The sequence below is a fragment of the Pestalotiopsis fici genome (assembly GCF_000516985.1).
Source record: "Pestalotiopsis fici W106-1 unplaced genomic scaffold PFICI_Scf_3, whole genome shotgun sequence".
NCBI classification, from domain to species: domain Eukaryota; kingdom Fungi; phylum Ascomycota; class Sordariomycetes; order Amphisphaeriales; family Sporocadaceae; genus Pestalotiopsis; species Pestalotiopsis fici.
Window position 1 is genome coordinate 3,742,993 of NW_006917093.1, and position 17,764 is coordinate 3,760,756.

At 49.9% G+C, this 17,764-nt stretch overlaps 6 protein-coding genes across 6 annotated transcripts; 3 read left to right on the plus strand and 3 right to left on the minus strand.

Moving 5' to 3' along the window:
* Positions 1 to 2,141: 2,141 nt before the first annotated feature.
* On the plus strand, positions 2,142 to 3,527 carry PFICI_05266 (uncharacterized protein; the record flags this gene model as incomplete). The annotated part of the gene is made up of 6 exons (XM_007833847.1): positions 2,142 to 2,187; positions 2,281 to 2,335; positions 2,403 to 2,549; positions 2,631 to 3,192; positions 3,244 to 3,365; positions 3,428 to 3,527. 6 exons carry the CDS (start codon positions 2,142 to 2,144, stop codon positions 3,525 to 3,527), a joined length of 1,032 nt encoding a protein of 343 aa, XP_007832038.1.
* A 59-nt stretch (positions 3,528 to 3,586) lies between these two features.
* Positions 3,587 to 4,015, minus strand: PFICI_05267 (uncharacterized protein; the record flags this gene model as incomplete). The annotated part of the gene is made up of 1 exon (XM_007833848.1): positions 3,587 to 4,015. The coding sequence occupies one exon, from the start codon at positions 4,013 to 4,015 to the stop codon at positions 3,587 to 3,589; it is 429 nt and encodes a 142-aa protein (XP_007832039.1).
* Positions 4,016 to 5,926: 1,911 nt separating this feature from the next.
* On the plus strand, positions 5,927 to 6,994 carry PFICI_05268 (uncharacterized protein; the record flags this gene model as incomplete). Its single annotated transcript, XM_007833849.1, has 1 exon — positions 5,927 to 6,994. The coding sequence occupies one exon, from the start codon at positions 5,927 to 5,929 to the stop codon at positions 6,992 to 6,994; it is 1,068 nt and encodes a 355-aa protein (XP_007832040.1).
* A 1,053-nt stretch (positions 6,995 to 8,047) lies between these two features.
* Positions 8,048 to 9,407, plus strand: PFICI_05269 (uncharacterized protein; the record flags this gene model as incomplete). The annotated part of the gene is made up of 3 exons (XM_007833850.1): positions 8,048 to 8,131; positions 8,200 to 9,083; positions 9,137 to 9,407. 3 exons carry the CDS (start codon positions 8,048 to 8,050, stop codon positions 9,405 to 9,407), a joined length of 1,239 nt encoding a protein of 412 aa, XP_007832041.1.
* Positions 9,408 to 9,704: 297 nt separating this feature from the next.
* Positions 9,705 to 12,306, minus strand: PFICI_05270 (uncharacterized protein; the record flags this gene model as incomplete). Its single annotated transcript, XM_007833851.1, has 2 exons — positions 9,705 to 12,221; positions 12,289 to 12,306. 2 exons carry the CDS (start codon positions 12,304 to 12,306, stop codon positions 9,705 to 9,707), a joined length of 2,535 nt encoding a protein of 844 aa, XP_007832042.1.
* Positions 12,307 to 14,259: 1,953 nt separating this feature from the next.
* On the minus strand, positions 14,260 to 15,900 carry PFICI_05271 (uncharacterized protein; the record flags this gene model as incomplete). Its single annotated transcript, XM_007833852.1, has 3 exons — positions 14,260 to 15,228; positions 15,292 to 15,681; positions 15,751 to 15,900. 3 exons carry the CDS (start codon positions 15,898 to 15,900, stop codon positions 14,260 to 14,262), a joined length of 1,509 nt encoding a protein of 502 aa, XP_007832043.1.
* Between the last annotated feature and the right edge of the window lie 1,864 nt (positions 15,901 to 17,764).

The following is a 17,764-nucleotide window of genomic DNA, read 5'->3' on the forward strand; positions in this document are numbered from 1 at the left end:
CAGAAAAAGAAAGGCGGTCTGCGGCCGACTCCGAATGCGTTCAAACATCACATCAGAACATTGCCAATTGTCTCGTCAGCATAGCCTTGTATTGAAAGTGACTGCATCTGACGGCGTCGGGATCACACCCCTTTTGCTATCATGATGCCGCTGTCCGCCCTTTGATTTCTTTTGTGAACCCTAAACATGCAATCCGAGGTCGAATCAGCCGGCGTCGTTACTTTTTTTTTTTTTTTTTTTTTTTTTTTTTTTTTTGGGGGAACAAAGCAGTAGAGCTCATTTGGATCTAACCCACCACTCGTGAGATGCTACACACAGATGCTCACATTGACTCTTCCGTCCCACAATTTGTAAATACGTACGAGTTAATACATGAAAAGCACTGATCTTCTCCCCTCAGGGAGCCTCGATCTTTTTCCCGCACCTCGAAATAGCACATGAATGATTGTTTGGGTGGTGGAGCCGGGGAGGGAGGGGGGTTCAAGTCAACATGATTCTTCTTCTTTGCCCCAATCTGACACTCCTGTTTCTAGGATCAAGGCTGAAAAGTCGACGACAATGCAAGTCATGTCATCAAAACATGGGCTTTGGTGAGGCAAGATGTTTATTCTCGCAACAGTATATCGTACGAGATGACTAGACGCGCGCATGACCATGGAAGTGCAACCGGATTTACACTCCGTGCTTGATAAATTACATTTCATGGTTTTACTTGAGCATCCCCATGATGATGAACCTGTGTCAGGTAGCACTGGACAGCCTATGTATCCTTTTAAAGTGGCACTCGTCGCGTCGAGAAATTGTGAGACCATCAGGATTATCCCATGACAGGTAATATCTCTGTCCTTTTTCTTTTTCGTTTCTCTTCTTGTTCCATGTGTATTCTTGGAATCTGATCGGTTTTCGGGGCCGAGACTTTTGTTGGCTTTCAGCCGCTTCGGCATGAATATAGAGAGTATTGAATTTCCTTTTCTTATCTCGGATTTTTCTTTTTGGACTTGTCGTCGCCTCATGGTGAGCCTCCACCACTATGAGCCGCAGTGGGCTTTTAACCCCCCCGGAAGCCGGGAGCGGCGCAGTATCACGGCAAGTGATTGTTATATTCTCCAATACATACACATAGTGATATTACACGAGACTTGTGTGATTTGTAGCAGGTGAGACCGGCGAGTCTCGGAGAAATGCTCACCGACTCGGCAATTTCCAGTTTTGTGGATTTTCTTTTTCTTTCTCTCTGGTATTCACGGTATTCATGATGTTCATGGTCGCTTATCAAAATTGATGTTCTAACAGCTCCCTAAAGTCTGGAGAAGCTGTTCTTTTTTCTTTTCCGTCTCCTGGGTACAAACTATAGTCATGGCCCTGGATTGCTGCCGCCGCCACCACGGTGCCACCACCACTACCACCCCCTTGCCTTCGGGAAGATACATTGGCAGGGAAGCAAACAAAGGGATTGCTCGGCCCGCATCCGCGTTGCCTCATTCGTAGATACGGAAGATGGTATATAGAATCGCCTTCAAGGGAACCTGACTGGATGCTCGTCGGGTGGGGGCCGGAACAAGGCCCTGGTGATCGCGAGGCTGTAGACACACCCAATTGCTGACAGATGCAGGCTACGTATAGACTGAAAGTTTTCAAGTCCTCGCAAGAGCTCCTTTTCGACAAGACTCAAACGCTACTGGTAATGACGTTATGATATGCCCAATTTTGTTCCTCATGTGAGCATTTTATTCGTGAAGTCCTTGACTGGGACTTGGCGCCCCCGGGCGGGGGGGGGGTTGATCCCATGTGTAGTCGGCTCTCGAAATTTAAAGGTCGAGCACGATACGCAGACTTCAAGTCCTTCGCGGATGGAATTCCATTGCAACATGTCTTGCACATCATATATTGTAAAACCAGTTCCATGATTTGGCTCCGGCCTTTCATGATATACAAACCTATTACTAGGAGAATAGTCACACCTATGACTCTCTATCTAGTTAGTCAATCAGACCTTTCACCACGACCCACCCCTGTCCCCGCATGCATTGGTCAAGCCGATATAGGGTCCGAGATGTGAAAAATGGCCACTACGTACTTGTTCAAAAAACTGGTGACGACACACGTTTATAGTAACTCAAATCAACACACCCTGAATCAAAATGGCGTTGCCTACTACAATGAATGCGGTCGTCTTCGAGGGCCCCGGTAAGGTGTCTGTACAGCAGAGGCCGGTTCCGAAAAGTTGGTATTCGCACCCTTGAACCACCCGAGTTCCAAAGCTAACTCACTACTGTACAGTCCAGGATGAGCAGGATATCATTGTCAAGGTTCACAGCACTGCCCTTTGTGGATCGTGAGTCAATCGAGCCAGAAGCGACACGGTGAATTTCTGAAGCTAACCTGATTCTTTCGCCCGGAAGCGAGCTTCATGTGTTCCGCGGTCACCAGAAGTCAGATGCAGGTTTTATCATGGGCCACGAGTTCACGGGCGAGGTTGTTGAGCTAGGAAAGGGTGTAAAATCGGTCCAGATCGGTGACAAGGTTGTCACACCGTTTACGATCTCTTGGTATGCTATTCACTCTTTTACTATCTACGGCAGAACCCCTTTCCATGCCTCATTGCTGGAAAGCTGACACGGCTATCGCAGCGGGGATTGTTTCTTCTGCAACATTGGGGCTACCTGCCGGTGTGAGAAGTCCCAGTGCTTCGGTACCGAGAACCTCGATGGAGGCCAGGCGGACTTTGTCCGGGTGCCCTGCGCCGACGGCACAGTCTTCAAAGCACCGTCGGAGATTGACGACAATGCCCTGATTCTGATGGGCGATATCTTCCCAACGGGCTTCTTCGGTACCAAGAATGCTTTCGCTGGACTTGGATCCCAGAAACCTTCCGAGGCAACTGCTGTGGTTGTGGGCTGCGGTCCCGTGGGGCTTTGCGCCATCGTCGCGGCCATGGAGTACAAGCCCAAGCACCTATTCGCCATCGACAGTGTCGAAAGCAGACTTGAGCTTGCCAAGAGCCTGGGCGCCGAGCCTCTGAACTTTGCAAAGGACAAGGAGGGTATGCTGGCACGCATAAAGGAAGTGACCGATGGCCGAGGTGCCGATGTCGTCATTGAGGTCGTGGGACTCAGCCCGGCCCTGAGAACGGCCTTTGACATCCTTAGGCCGTTTGGATTCCTCAGCAGCATTGGGGTCCATAACGCAGAAGTAAGTCAGCTGCTACTAGAGGTAATACTCACTCTGCTGACGCCACATTAGATCCCCTGGGACGGAGACGACGCGTACACCAAGAATATTCGTGTGCAGATGGGCAGATGTCCGGTCCGTGCAGTATTCCCCGAGGCACTCAAGGTCCTTGCCAAGAACCAGGACAAGTTCGGGTAAGTTGCATGGCGGCCTTTGAAATCCGCCTCCGGAGGACCACAACGCTAATCGTTCGTAGATTCATGTTTGATAAGATTATGCCGCTCAGGGATGCGGCCGAGGGTTACGACCTTTTCAATAACATGAAGGTTCAGAAGGTCATTTTCAAGCCGAACTAAAATCTTTGTAGATGCGTTCGTAGTATAATTTGAACTGAATTTCGGCCGTGGTTGAGTCCTCAGTTCTGCCGTGGCTTGACAATCCCATCATGTACAAAGTAGTAAACGACCGTTGAGTCATCATGCCTCACGGCAAGTAATAGTCGCTTGGAACGCCCTGAAGGCAATCCCGAGGGCCGGTCCATGGTGTCAAAAATGGCCGACAGGAACTCAAGGCTGATGGTCTCATTCAGACTTGTGGAAAGAACCCATTCCACCTCTGGCGTTTGCGCGGCTGCATTCATGGTGTTGTTCTTGATCATTTCGATCTGGTCGTCCGGGTGAATATAGATTCTTCGAGGAGGGAGACCAGAGATGAGAGGCCGAGGAAAGGGTTTGTTGCTTTCTGGGGCAAAAACATGCTTCTTCAGAGAGGTCCAGTCCTGTTGGTTCTCAAGGTTCTCATAGACGGCGGCCACGAGGTCGTGGGTATGTGTTTGCTTCTCCATTTTATGCAAAGGGCTCGATTTGGTCCAAAAGTTGACGTGACATCAAGATTGAACTCTTGTTTGGTTTGCGGCTTGCCTGTTTGGTTTGCGCAAGAGTCATGTAATTTAATGAATGGTGGCCAGAGTTGTACTCAACACCGTGATGATGATTTGCTGTTGGCTTGTTTTTTTTTTTGTCGGATAGCTTTTTCTAGTAGGCGGTGACTGTGCGGCTCCTGCAAATCTGGAACTAAAAGTTCCCGTTGGTGGAGCTTTGATCGAACACTTCCAGAATAGAACAGATGGAATTTGGACCTACGTATGATGCACCTACCTCAAACAAGCGCCTGGGAACCGACTGATTTCTGCATTCTTCGACATTATGACGAAGTTTTCATACTCACAAGATATATATCACTGTTGTGTGCGTCTGTACTTACCTAACCGCTGAAAGGCAACTATAGATCAACAGGACACTCGTCTTGAATGATGACCCTGGCGAGGGTTGGTCGTCGATATAACTGCCAAGAGTCACCAGGCCTACGCTATTGGCAGTGCCTATGTATGCAATGTAGAGAGAGCTCCGCAATTATCGCACCCGAAAGCGAAAAACCCGAGCCGGGACGAACGCGTATCAAATGGGGCTCAGACAATGAACTGCTGCTTACTGTACTAAAACGGCGCCTCAACAGGAGCCAACCAACGACAGAATGGAGCTGAAAAGTCACGTCTCGATATACACTGGCAATCTTGCAAACCGGCAGTCCGGCTGCCAACCCCAAGCCAAGATGACTTTTGCTCCACCGACACGCTGGCAAAGAAAGGCAGTGCTACCCATTTCGCCATTGTGACGAGGGACAAGAGGCGGAAGGACGAGCAGGTTGCGATACACTGGAACCATTCTAGCAATGAATGGGATAGTTTTGCCGCTGGGGTCTCCCAAACCCCTGCTCAACAGATGCTTGAAGGATCGCCAGCACATGATCTAACGCATTCATCATGATGAACACCATCCAATTAAGTTTGAGCTACTGCTGCGAGCTGATGATAGACACGGAGCAGCTGCGAAGAGGCATTTGGCGTTTCTTGATACGACATGAATTTTGAAGTTTTATGAATTGATGAAGACATGCTATCTCAAAGGACAAAGGTCGTCGTCCACTTCGTCGTCTTCATCTCTTGTTCTCTGCCCTGGGCAACCATGTCCGCTGCCAATTCCAAGTTGAGGGGGGTCTGACGTATCTTGTTTAACCATAAATCAAGGTTTCCATCACTTCGTACGTCCTGGTCCCGCGCGCAAAGCCTAAGAACCAGCAGCAATCTGCAATGTCAATTCATAGATAGGCCTATGTCAACATTACAACATCTTTTGAACTTTCTTATTTCTTTAGAAAACTGCAGGGTAAATAACGAGGAATTCCCACCCAGGACCGTGGTGGCTGGGCTTGGAACATGTTGCTTCCATTTTCGAGGTTGCATACTTAGGTACTTTGCCGACATCCACATTCACTGCCGCAGAGTACCAGACCTCCCCCTGGACACGAATCTGTTAGTGCCTACTGCGGCGCAAGTTTAGCGCAATCGCGCCAGTAGACCCTCCCCAAGGATAGTGCATCCGCCCGCTACTATAGGTACGTGCCACTTCAATGTTATTGCAAGGTTCCAAGATTGTCTGGTAGGTAGCTGCCAAGTCCAGAATCCAGAATGGTCTGGGTTGATTTATCCGTCGGCGCACCCTGGGAGGGAATGCGAGCGAGCAACCTTGGAAAGTTTTGCATCCTTCTTTCCTCTTTCCAAGTCTCTCGCTTCGCGTTGCTAATGAGTATTTGAAGATATTCATTTCTTCTCATCCTGCCGACTCTCCTTATTGTATTCAGACAACGTATCGGATAATATTCTTCATCACGACGCAAGCCACATATAAGCGCTACGATGCCCGAGGAGTCTAGTCCTATGCTGGGCGGCGGGGCAGCGACGACTACTACTGGGAGCAACCCACACGACGATATCGTGGAAGCCGACCACCACAACGACCACAAAGTGCAAGAGAGCACTGGCGCTACCGTGGCAGCGAGCCTTGTTGGAACCATTACTAGAGAGCAGCAATACGAAAATGGTTACCACTTTCCGCCCAAGTACTCGTGGCGCGAAACCATCGAACAAGGCCTCGTAGACTTTTGGGCTTTCTACAATACCGGCTTTGGTTTCTTTCTCACAATATACTCGCTCAACGTTATCGCATGGGGCGGTATGCTCTTCTTGCTACTATGCAATGCATCGCCCTGGATGTGCAATGGCGACTGCAACAACATAGACTCGCCGAGGCGGATATGGATAGAGACCGACTCCCAGATTCTCAATGCGCTCTTCTGTGTAACTGGGTTTGGCCTAGCCCCCTGGCGCTTTCGCGACCTTTATCTGCTTCTCAAGTATCGCATCAAGAAGGACACAAGGGCTCTTCGTGAGCTTGCTGGTGTCCACCGCGGCTGGTTCAGATTGGCTGGTTCCGAGTCGCTACCCCTGCGTCTTGGGCCCAAAAACATTGAAGAGACGACAACCAGCTATTCTGAACAAAGTGTACCATTGCCACTTGAAAAGATATCCGACGCCCCTCCCACGGGAATCAGAGCGCCACCAACCAAGATGTGGAAGATGGACTGCGTGGTATGGCTCAATGTGGCAAACACTCTGTTGCAGGTTTGCTTGTCGACATTCATGTGGGCTTTGAACCGCTATGACCGACCATCTTGGTCGACTGGGCTTTTTGTTTGTTTGGCATGTATTGTCGCTGGTATCGCCGGTGTCATGACGGCCATTGAGGGAAAGCACGTCAAGGCAATCGAGGGCGTTCCTCTGACCAAGAGAGACCACGAACGCTTGGCAAGAGACAAGGAGCTGGGCATACCACACTGGAATAATATCAAGGATAAGGATCCGCAGGAGAAGGAAAACAAGAAAAAGGCAAAGAAGATGGCCTCCCATGAGGAGAAGACGGCTTAGTATTATGGCCGGGACCTATTTGATTTTTTTAAAACAATCCGCTCATGAACATGGCCGGGCGTTTTAGGGCTGGTATACGAGCTTGTAGTTCCGGATAGAAATCCATCCCTCAATGAGCATAAATAATACATATCAAGATGATGAGCTCTTTCTACTCTTCTGGCGCCCATCAGCGACAAGATATACTTTCCGTGAACCTGACCCACAGGCCGGGTTTGTGCTCGAAGCAAAAGCCGACAACTCCAACGCCGACGACTCGTGCCTGCATGATGCAACAGTGTGAAATACATTGTAAATCATTCAGTTGAGTCATGGAAGAGCATCTATTGCCTCAAACGCGGTGACCTTGTCCCACCCATTGGTTGGTGTAATATTATAAAGAAACTCAACCACAAACCCCAGAGCCGCAGTGCTCCAGTGCAATGATCTACCACTCGAGATGGATATCTGTAAGTTTCAGTGTCGCAAGCTCTTCTGCTCCAAGAGTAGATTGACTCTATAGATACCCACAGCTTCTGTCATTTTCCTTTAGGAATAGCCATGAATAAATGTGGTATTCAACGAGCATGTGACTGATTCTTTACCAGATTTCCTTTTCATGTAAGTTACCTTATCGGCAGCGATCTGCGCTACGCTTAACCTAGGCCAGCTACCCCAGACTTACTAGCCAAAGGTTTTCCCCATCCTACAGTGGGTGGACACCCTGTGTCAGTGGGTGCGTCGCTGTCTATCAGGGCGGCCTATCAAGGCCCATTACGTTTGATCGGCTGATACAGTGAGCGGGTTATGCTAATCTAGCTCACAGTCCCGTGAACACCTCACCTCAACTCACCTTACTCACCTCTCGCAAGAGTTAGACCTATTCACTCATCGACTTGCTCCTACTCTTTCTTCTTGACGTTTTATCTGACTTTCATTTTTGGTCCCCGGAGGATTGAAGGGCTATACGTTGCATTACGAGTGATCACCATCCTGCCAAAACCCGACGTTTATCAATCATAATCGTCCATCTACTTCACACCGAGCTGCATCAGCTCTTGGACAACCATCACGATGGCGTCGAAAGCGTTGATACCGTTCTTGGTGGCCATGATGCTGCTAACGGGTGTATGCAATACCCTCTTGACAAAGTATCAGGTTCGTAGTCAAAACTCCCTGCCTCTGCCTGCCGCATGACGATGACTTCTAATGCGTATGCTTGCCAGGACAACCAATGCGTCCGCGATTGCGACACGGCCCACCCGAAGCTGTTCGAGCAGCCCGTCTTACAAACTGCGCAAATGTTCATCGGCGAGTCCGGCTGTTGGATCGTTGTCGGACTCATGACTTTGTACCGTAAATACTTTGGCAGCCAGACTCCGGGCGAGAACGGATATCGACCCGTGAACACCAATGACGGAACCGAAAACGAAGAAGCTGAAGGGGCCGAGAACAGCGCCGCCGCGACCAAGGGCGCAGGTTACGGTGTCCTGTCGGGGTTCAGAGTGCTGCTGCTCGCACTGCCGGCCATTTGCGACATCTGCGGCACCACCCTGATGAATGTCGGCCTCTTGATGGTGGCTGCCAGTATATACCAAATGACGCGTGGCGCATTGGTCCTGTTTGTTGGCCTCTTCAGCGTCACCTTTCTGCGACGTCGGCTGCACGCGTTTCAGTGGGTTAGTCTCGTCGGTGTCGTGCTGGGTGTCGCCATTGTTGGTCTTGCTGGTGCTATTCAACCCGATCGCAAGGCCGCCCCGGCATCGATTGCCGCCGGCGAGCCAACGGCCGAGGACCCCGCTCTTCCGGATGCTGCGAGGGTGATCATTGGCGTGCTGCTGATTGCTGGTGCTCAGATCTTCACTGCTACGCAATTCGTGCTTGAGGAGTGGATTCTAGAGCGCTCGTCGATTGAGCCGATCGCCGTGGTCGGTTGGGAAGGTCTATTTGGCTTGGTTGTCACATTGATCGGAATGCTCGTGCTGCACCTTGCCATTGGGCGAACGGATTCTGGACGCTATGGCATGTTCGACATGGTCGAAGGGTTCCGCCAAATGACCGAATACAAGGCAGTTCTTGTGTCGAGTTTCATGATCATGATTAGCATCGGGTATGTCCTTCCTTCTTGGATAGTTGCGTGCTCCCATACTAACACATGTACAGTGGTTTCAACTTCTTTGGTCTCTCTGTTACACGCAGCGTTTCTGCCACGTCTCGCTCTACTATTGACACCTGCCGTACACTCTTTATCTGGATCGTCTCCCTGGGTCTTGGCTGGGAGACGTTCAAGTGGCTGCAGGTCCTCGGATTTGCCCTGCTGGTTTACTTCACCTTCCTTTTCAACGGCATTGTCAACCCCCCTTTCAAGTTCCTCGAAGTTGATGAATCTGAAATTGAGGAACTCTTGCCCGAGGAGCCCATTGAGCACAATTGAGCAATTCTTTAGCTCGAATGGATTGGTAGCAGTAGAGACCATGTCTTTTAACTTTCAGTCTACCTCAAGAAACACTTCTGGGTCGTAGAGGCTCTTGCATTGGTCCGGCGTTTTTACGGAGTTCATTGGAGGCTGAATCGGATCTAGTATTTGTATATAGTTGACTCATATAACACGGTAAATATATCGCATGTTATCATCACAGGAGAGACAATTTCATCAGGCTGCCTTCAAATACTGATAAGGACTGAAAACATGAGATCTATGCAAGAAGGAATCGATGAGAAACCATTCAAATCAGTCATCAATCGTCTCCCAGCTACCAACATTGACAGTCCCCTCGCTCAGCACTTCTACCTTGAGGCTGCCGCCGGGGCCTTGGCCCCCTCCACCAATCTGTTCAACAACGATCCAGACCCCACGTCTGGTGATGTTTGGGTCAAGATCGAACTCGGGCGTGCGCAGACCCGCGGTCCCCAGTTCCTTGAAATCGCCTTCGCCGGTGGCCGCAATGATCTGCTTGTTGGGACCCCGGCCAGTCTCAAGGCGGAGACGAAGGGTTGTCGACTTTGGCGTGGCAATCCCCGAGTACATACTGTCCGGGGGCGTGACGAGGATACTGACGCGGGTGATGCGCGACGTGGTAATGGGCGCGCGCTGCTTGGAGTCGTCGGCGCCGCGGAACACGAGCGGCGCCAGCGCCGTGCGCAGCTTGCCGGCCGCGTCGCCGAGGACGGGCACCATGGTCACGGGCTGCATGCTGCCGACGCGCAGGGTAAACTCGGCCAGCTGGCCCGGCTCAAAGGTGCTGCAGACGACCGTGTACGTGCCGACGTCGACGTGGGGCATGTGCAGGAGGGCGCTGCCGCGGCGATAGTCGCCCGACGAGCCGGCCAGGTCGCGGTTTGCGAGGGCCGTCACGCGCTGCCCCTTGGCCCATACCAGGTCAATGTGCACGGGGAGCTCCTCGTGCGCCGTCGACAACAAGATGGACAAGGGTCCTGGCCGCGTGACGGCAATCGCGTACTGTGGATTGCTGAGGTAGCTCGGGCTCGCGGCGTTTCCGCCCGCGGTCCGCCGCGTCCATGAGCCCTGAGCCTCCGTATAGTGCGCGAGCGAGTCGGGTGCTTGTCCGATGCCCAGAGCACCCCGCGAGAAGAAGGTGAGCGTGAAGCTGTACTTTGGGAGCGGTAATCCGTGCTGAGCCACGGCAATGGTGTAGCGAACACCTTTCTTTGCTTCGAAAGGCGCTAGAGTTTGGGGTGAGTCAACGAATGGCCCACGATATAGTGATTTATCCCCCAGCGGTACACGCTTGCCCTCGGCATGATCAAAGATGTAGACCGACATGAATCCAAGGCGATTAGAGACATCAGCCAAGTGAGAAGCCGTGGGGCGCGACTTCGCAATGGCTAGCTCGTCATCCTGAAAGTGTCGTGATAGCAGGATCCAGACACTGCCAGAAGCCGTCGCGGTGAGCGAGTATTGTGGGTTGTGTGCAAAAGAATCGGACATGCTTGGAGTTGGGAGCTCCCATACAAAGTGGTGATCCTGCCGATCGGTGAACAGAGAAGGGTTCCAATTGAGGTACAATGATTCAAAGTTGTGTACCACGTCGTCAAAATCGATCCAGAACGACCCCGGCTTCAGCTTGGTTGGGTGGTCATCTGCATCAGTAGATAGTGAGCCAGCTCCTTTCCATACGAGGCCGTCGCACCACGGATTCTTGACGAGCAAGCGCCGAATGCCGGATTGTTCCGAAATGTCTAGCACTGCATAGTCATGCTCGCCTGCCAATCCTAGAGTCTCTTCCTCAACCTCGGACAAACGACCGGTTCCCAGAGTGACAACCACATCGCCATAGTCGTAAGCTTTCTTGACTCTGGACCATGTTTGATTGAAGTCGATATCTTCACTCTGCAGGAATAGCTGTTGCGGTATCCAACCGGTCAAGACCCATAGATCGGTGCCCGAGTTACTACCGGGAAAATCATAACCTCCCCGGACCTTGAGGTAGGCCTTCTCCATGAGTGCCGGCCAGATCAGTCGAGGATTTTGGCGGTCCACCACGTATAAAGTCCTCGTGTTCGACGAAGATGGCAATCTGTCGTCGATGACAACTTTTCTGAAACAGCCGTTGAAGTACATGCGGAAGACATATCTGCCACTTGTAGAGACCTTGGCCTGTCCTGTCTCGGAATCGACGGGAAACATCAATGCTGGCAGAATGGATAGCGGACCAGGACGAAAATGCTTGATGCTTGCGCAGAGACTTGCGACTACAGAGCAGTCCGTTGTGATATCCTGGACCAAGTCGTGGTCTTCGCCCGCTTCCATAAGGCTTTGCTCCTCCCGCTCATCTTGAACATCAGTGTTCCCGAAGCTTTCTATTTCGAGGGGCCGTTTCCAACCGGCGAAGACTTCAAGTTGTTTATCAGACAGCGGAAATCTCGCTTGATCCACAAATGCTTCACCAGCAAAGTCATTGGGGTCCGGATCGTGCTCCCATGGCGGAAAGATGTTGCCGTGGAGCTTGGAGCCGCGGAGCAAGATATTCTGCTCCTTGGTCGGTAGCTGACGCACCGAGCGAGGCAGCTTTAGGCGTTTCTCAACATTGCGCACGCTGTCACCAGCCTTCGCGGCTTTTTTCAAACGCTCTGCCAGTGATACCAGACTGTTGACCTTTTGTTTTAGGCGTGCTTTTTCCGATGGGTCTCGGGCCGTGTTGGCCGCCTTCATGTATAGTTCAGCAGCAGATATTGCATGATCCAGGGCTTCTTGACCAAAACACAATGATATTTGTGCCTCGCGCTCCTGATAAACGTTAATACCCTTGACAATATACTTTGTGTGTGTGTGTGTGTGTGTGAGCCAGGCTTACCCGGGCTTTGGCCTCCATCGGTACGGCTCAGATTATGTGCAGAAAGATACTCGAGCGTTGTCTAAAGACAAGTGTGATGTTGTATATCAAGGCGGATCGCCTCACGAACTGGACTAGGGGTGGGTCTGAGGTATATGCAGTCTATCCCTCGTCCTGCGTGGAAACGTAGCTCCTAATACTTCACCTTGCCACCGGTTGTCTTGGCTCCTGTGCATCGCTACCCATGGTCCCAAGCTCTTCCTGTGGGATACTGGTCTAAGCCACCGTAGAAAGCTCAGAAGCGCTGCTTGGCGACAGGTTAGGCCTCAGGTGAAGCGGCAAACGATGTTTGGAAAAAGAGGGGAAGTGGAAACTGCGCCTGTAAAGAGGCAAGGAGCAGGCCGTCTTGGCCGGATGGATGGATGGATATAATAAGGGGGCAGTCAAATGAATTCGATATGGCTGTACTATCTCGCTGGTAGATTCCCTTTGTGTCACGTCAACGGCAGCGCAGGTCAAGATGTTGCGATGAAAATGGCCAATGAGGCACTTGTAGGGCGACTCGAGAGTCTCTGCACCTTTTTCTGTCCGAATTCGGCTTAGCGGGTCCGCCGTTTTTAATATGCATGTGCTCAGGGCCTCAATAGTAATGTGTGACGATATTTTATTTGAACATTATTCATTTAATCTCTGGTCATATCGAATAAGTAATATGTTTTGATTTTGGTTTTCTGAAATAGTCGTATAATTTTCCAAAATATTTTTGATCCACGGAAGTTGCGCAAACACAAAAGTCCTGTGTCAGCCATACAAGAACCAACGTACTAAATATTACGGAGTATTATAATCATCATGATTGAAAGGTCTGGCTGACTGCAAGGCTTTGTCAAAAACTCAAACATCGGTGCTCTGAACATTTATTAAGATGTATCAGTTGAAATATGGCAGGTTGGCTACCTATGTATGTAATTGTATACCCTAGCATCCGTTGATAAGGGTATACCACTTCATGTGGCGGGTGCTTGATTCTGGCACCAAGAACCGTGTCAAAACGCTGATGACAAACCACTCGAATCTTCCTTGACCGTAGGCGTGCCGCCAGAGAGGCCTTATTAGCATCATTGTGCATATAAAAGCATATTTCATTCCATCCAGTCGACTTCAGCTCCCCTCGAACTCACGAGTTGGCTGATCCTGTCGAGCTAATGATATCTCCTTCGTGGCTAATTGTCGAGAAGCAAAGATTTCAAGCTTGTTACTTTTCAAGGTAGAAGCTCTGTCTGTATCTGTCAGGCCGTCTCCGAGTAGCTTGTCGGATTCCGTACTTCATCTACGTAGCCAAAGCTTTCACGCAGGACTCATTACAGCCCCAGCAAGCGATGTCAAATCCGAATACCGGATATCTTCGAACAGATATCGGACTATAGGGACTTTGGGGGTCCAGCGAGTATCCCAATCATGACTTCATTAGCTCTCATAAGTTCCGCGAAATGAACTTCTGCCTGCCTGGTTTTGCCTGTTACCATCACTTGAAATGGAACATAACGCTGCTGTAATATTGGCCCGACACCCGTCTGCAGTGCCCGAAAATGTGCAATAAGCCGATGTATCACCCCAGGCCTTGCGATCATGCAGCATATACCAGGGCCGAAAGGGACATACAGTGTGTCAGACAAACAAGAAGATATTTTCAATCGATCGTGGCACCATGATTTGTTGAATGAGTCACGTCATCTTATATATAGACCTTGCAGGCATCATAAGAGGCATCGGCCACGAAGTCCGACCTCGATCAAGCAGTGATGCAGGCCTGGGGAAGCCCGACCAATCAGGGAACTTTCGGACAGTTTGCCAAAGACAAATGATGCCTGACTGACATGGATGTGATTGATCTGCATCTACGCTGTTGCCTAATCTTATCAATCAGATCAAAACAATCAATATTATCTGGGGTTCGATTCCTCCTGACGCACAAACGCGATTCTAGACTTCTTATTTCCGACCCAGTGCTCTTAACTTAGAGCCCCATACCCAGAGCAACAGCGGTACCGGGCATCCGAGGCCGATGAATAAGAAAGCAAGCACGCTATTGCCCCAACCGTACCCCAGACGTGTGTATAATTGCGGTGCAAGTATGGGAAATGCAAAGCCCAGTATGTTGGAAAGCATTCGACTCGCAGCGTTGGCCGATGCTGCGTGCGAAAACTCATCGAGCAAATAGGCCAGCAGGGCCTGTGCCAACAGAAAGCTTCCACACACGAATACAGCCACCCCGACATCCACCACAGCCCAGTGCGCGCCCGTTTCGGCTGCCCATCCATACCAGAAGAGCCCGACAGGGATCAAGATGACGGGTGGTACTAGGCATGGCACTCGAAATTCTGGCGCTGTACTGCCGTCTGACGAGCGTGCCTTTTGCTTTGTAAAAACCCAATCCATGAAGCGGCCGCCCCCTTGCGTGGCGAGGGTCGTGCCGGCAGAGATGGCGATATAATGAAGAGTGCTGATGAACGCGGACTCTCCGTAACGCTGGATCCACAGCGCAGCAAATGTTGACAGCAAAAGGACGTAAACACCAAAATTCAAGGCCATGATCAGAGCTATGACTTGGATGATGGGTCGCTGCCAGAGCAGCTGCAGAGGACGACGTAGGTTCGCAGCCAGCTTGGAAGATGCCGCTTGAAAAGATGTCTGTTCTGGCATGGCACAAGCAGTCCTGTGCCTACGAGCCAGCAACACCGGGGTATAGCTTTCCTTCACAAAGACAAACCCGATGACCCAAATCAAGGCGTTGAACATGCTCAAGATGTAGAAGAGCCACGGCCAATCCAGCTTCTGCGAAATGGCACCACCCACGATAGGACCTAGTGCTGGGCCTAGATACGGCACAAAGGTCGCGATAGCAAGCGACTTGCCACGCTCTTCTTTGCGATACATGTCGGCCATGATCGGGCCTGTCAACTAATTTGCAAAACTGGTCAATACAATGGCTGAGTGTCTTGGAAGTAAGGAAATCAGGCTTACCGTGATGCCCACACTCGCACCCGAACCGGCCAAAAATCTAGCGACCACCATAAGTGCTGCCGAGCGGCCAACTGGACATACAGCGTTCCACAATATGTAAAATGCATTGCAAAAAAGCCACACCGGCTTGCGACCGTACATCTCCGAGAAAGACGCAATAGGGAACGGCGCAAAGGCGAGGCCGAGGACAAAGATGGAGAAGGTGATTTGGGTTGCAGACTCGTCAATGCCCAAATCGTGGCCGATGCGGCTTAGAGCTGATGCCATCATGGACGTCGACATTAGTGTCACCAGCTGCCCGAACGAGACAATGACGGAGATTGATATTTTGCGCAAAGGTCGCCAGTTATAAGGGTTATCTGGGTCGTCGGGGCTATCCCAGCTCCCGTGCTTTATTCAATGCGCGCCGCATTAGCAAATCCATTCAAACACGAGCAGCCGTTCGGAGTGGGTTGTTACCTCATCTTCTTCCATAGTTCGAGAAGGCTGTTGCAATCTTTCTGACGAGGGAATATCTGCTTCAAGCATCAAATTTGAGGCAATAGCGGCGGTAGGAGGATTCTCTAACTCGGACGACTTCTCATTCCCTATGGCGGTGTTTGTCGACATTTGTGTTGGCGGTGTGAAAGGGGATTGACAGTAGAGTTAGAATAAATAAATATGGAGGCTACTATAGTCATCAGATGTTCTAGCAAGTATACAATGTATGTAGATGAGGTTAAGCTTTGCTACTTGACTTGTTTTGTTTGACGAAAACATTTCAGAAGAAGAAAGGACGAGGGCTTCACACAGCTTTCATCCCAGCTTCTTTTATATCTCAGAATATGCTGCAAAGGTGTTTGATCCGTTCGCTTAGGCGGCGGAGTGTGAATATATTCCACACCCCTCATATAATAGTACTAGGTCTAATTTGAAGATTATAGATGAGCCGCCCTAGTAGAGGGTGACAAGGGAGGGTTCTCCGTGATGAATAGGTTGGTAACAAACTGCTCTACACCCTAGAAATAGGTCAATAATTCGTCGTTGCATATAATGATAATTACATCAAAAGGAATAATTAATTATTCCTCGTGCAGATATCGAAGATAAAACGTTGAAACATCAGGCAGAAGCCTACATTGTGGAGTTGCGGTGCAGGGAATAATGCAAGCTCATCTGATAGGCCTTCACATTGCATCAGCGGAGAGATTTATCAGTACCTTCCGATATTCGGTGAGAATTTATCAAGAATAAATATACTCATCGTTTGTCGTGTTGTGCTGATTGATAAATGTCCATAGTAGTGCTTACTTAATGGTACTCATGAGAAGATTGCCATTATTTTTCCACCACCGTCAACACATTTGCTGTCTACCATATCTGTGTTTCCCAAAACGAAGCGTCTATCGTTTGAGGCTCAGCAATATGGTATTCTGATACTCCAAGGATCAAGAACTCACTTTGATTGCCATGATGTATAATTCTCAGAGAGCTTCTTACTCAAGGCAGCCAATATCTGATCCAGCTTCAGGACGGGTTTGAATGTCGCGCGTCTTGATATCATAGGTGCAACTCGAGTAAAGGTAATGGCACTGGAAGCATGCTCCATGATGCATCGACCGGCGACTACCCTCCTGGAAATCACTAATGTAGCTTTGACGTCTTGAGCGTGGTCTTGTCACTAATTCAACCTTTGGAATCCATGGGAATAATATTGTGCAGATCATGGCATGGTTGGAAACGATATATAATGGCACTTAAGAAAACAGTGTCCCACAACAAGAATAAGTCTTCGTGGCTCAGTTGGTTAGAGCGTCAGTCTCATATCATATATATATGACTTGATTGAATACTTCAAGATATCTGAAGGTCGTGAGTTCGAGCCTCACCGAGGACATTGTTTTTTGCCCTGGGCTTGAAACCCTAATCATTTTTTTGGGGCTTGTTATCTCAAGGCTAATTGAACCGCTCTTCATCGCTCCGTACAGCAGCGACTTGTCCAGGAATACCTGGTGGGTGACAGATATTTACTGACAGATGTATAAATTACTGTTCAAGTTATTCATACAGACACTATAGCATCAACCTGATCTCGATTTCTCGTTATCATGGGCCATTGTGTGATAACTCGAGCTTGCACTTGACTGTAGGATCGTCGCATGCTTGCTTGCATGACTGTCCTCGACTAGTGTGTGTATACACAGACTCATAGATGCAGCGACAGAAATTTAGAGGCTCGGGTGAGCAAATTGCAACCGAGCCGCTATAAATTCAGAAACATGAGAATTAGTCCTTGACAAACGGAGTTTGAACGTCAAGGCGGACTTTGAAATGCGAGGTGAGCAGCGAGTGCTAGAGAGCGCTTCATGGCCGGTAAAAGAAACCCCGTTAAGATTACCCATCAACAATAATGGGCCCGGCTCGTCACCCGGCTTACAGGTACTATGGTACTGTCGGCAGGCCTCAATGGCTGGAGCTGAAGGACTGAGTAACA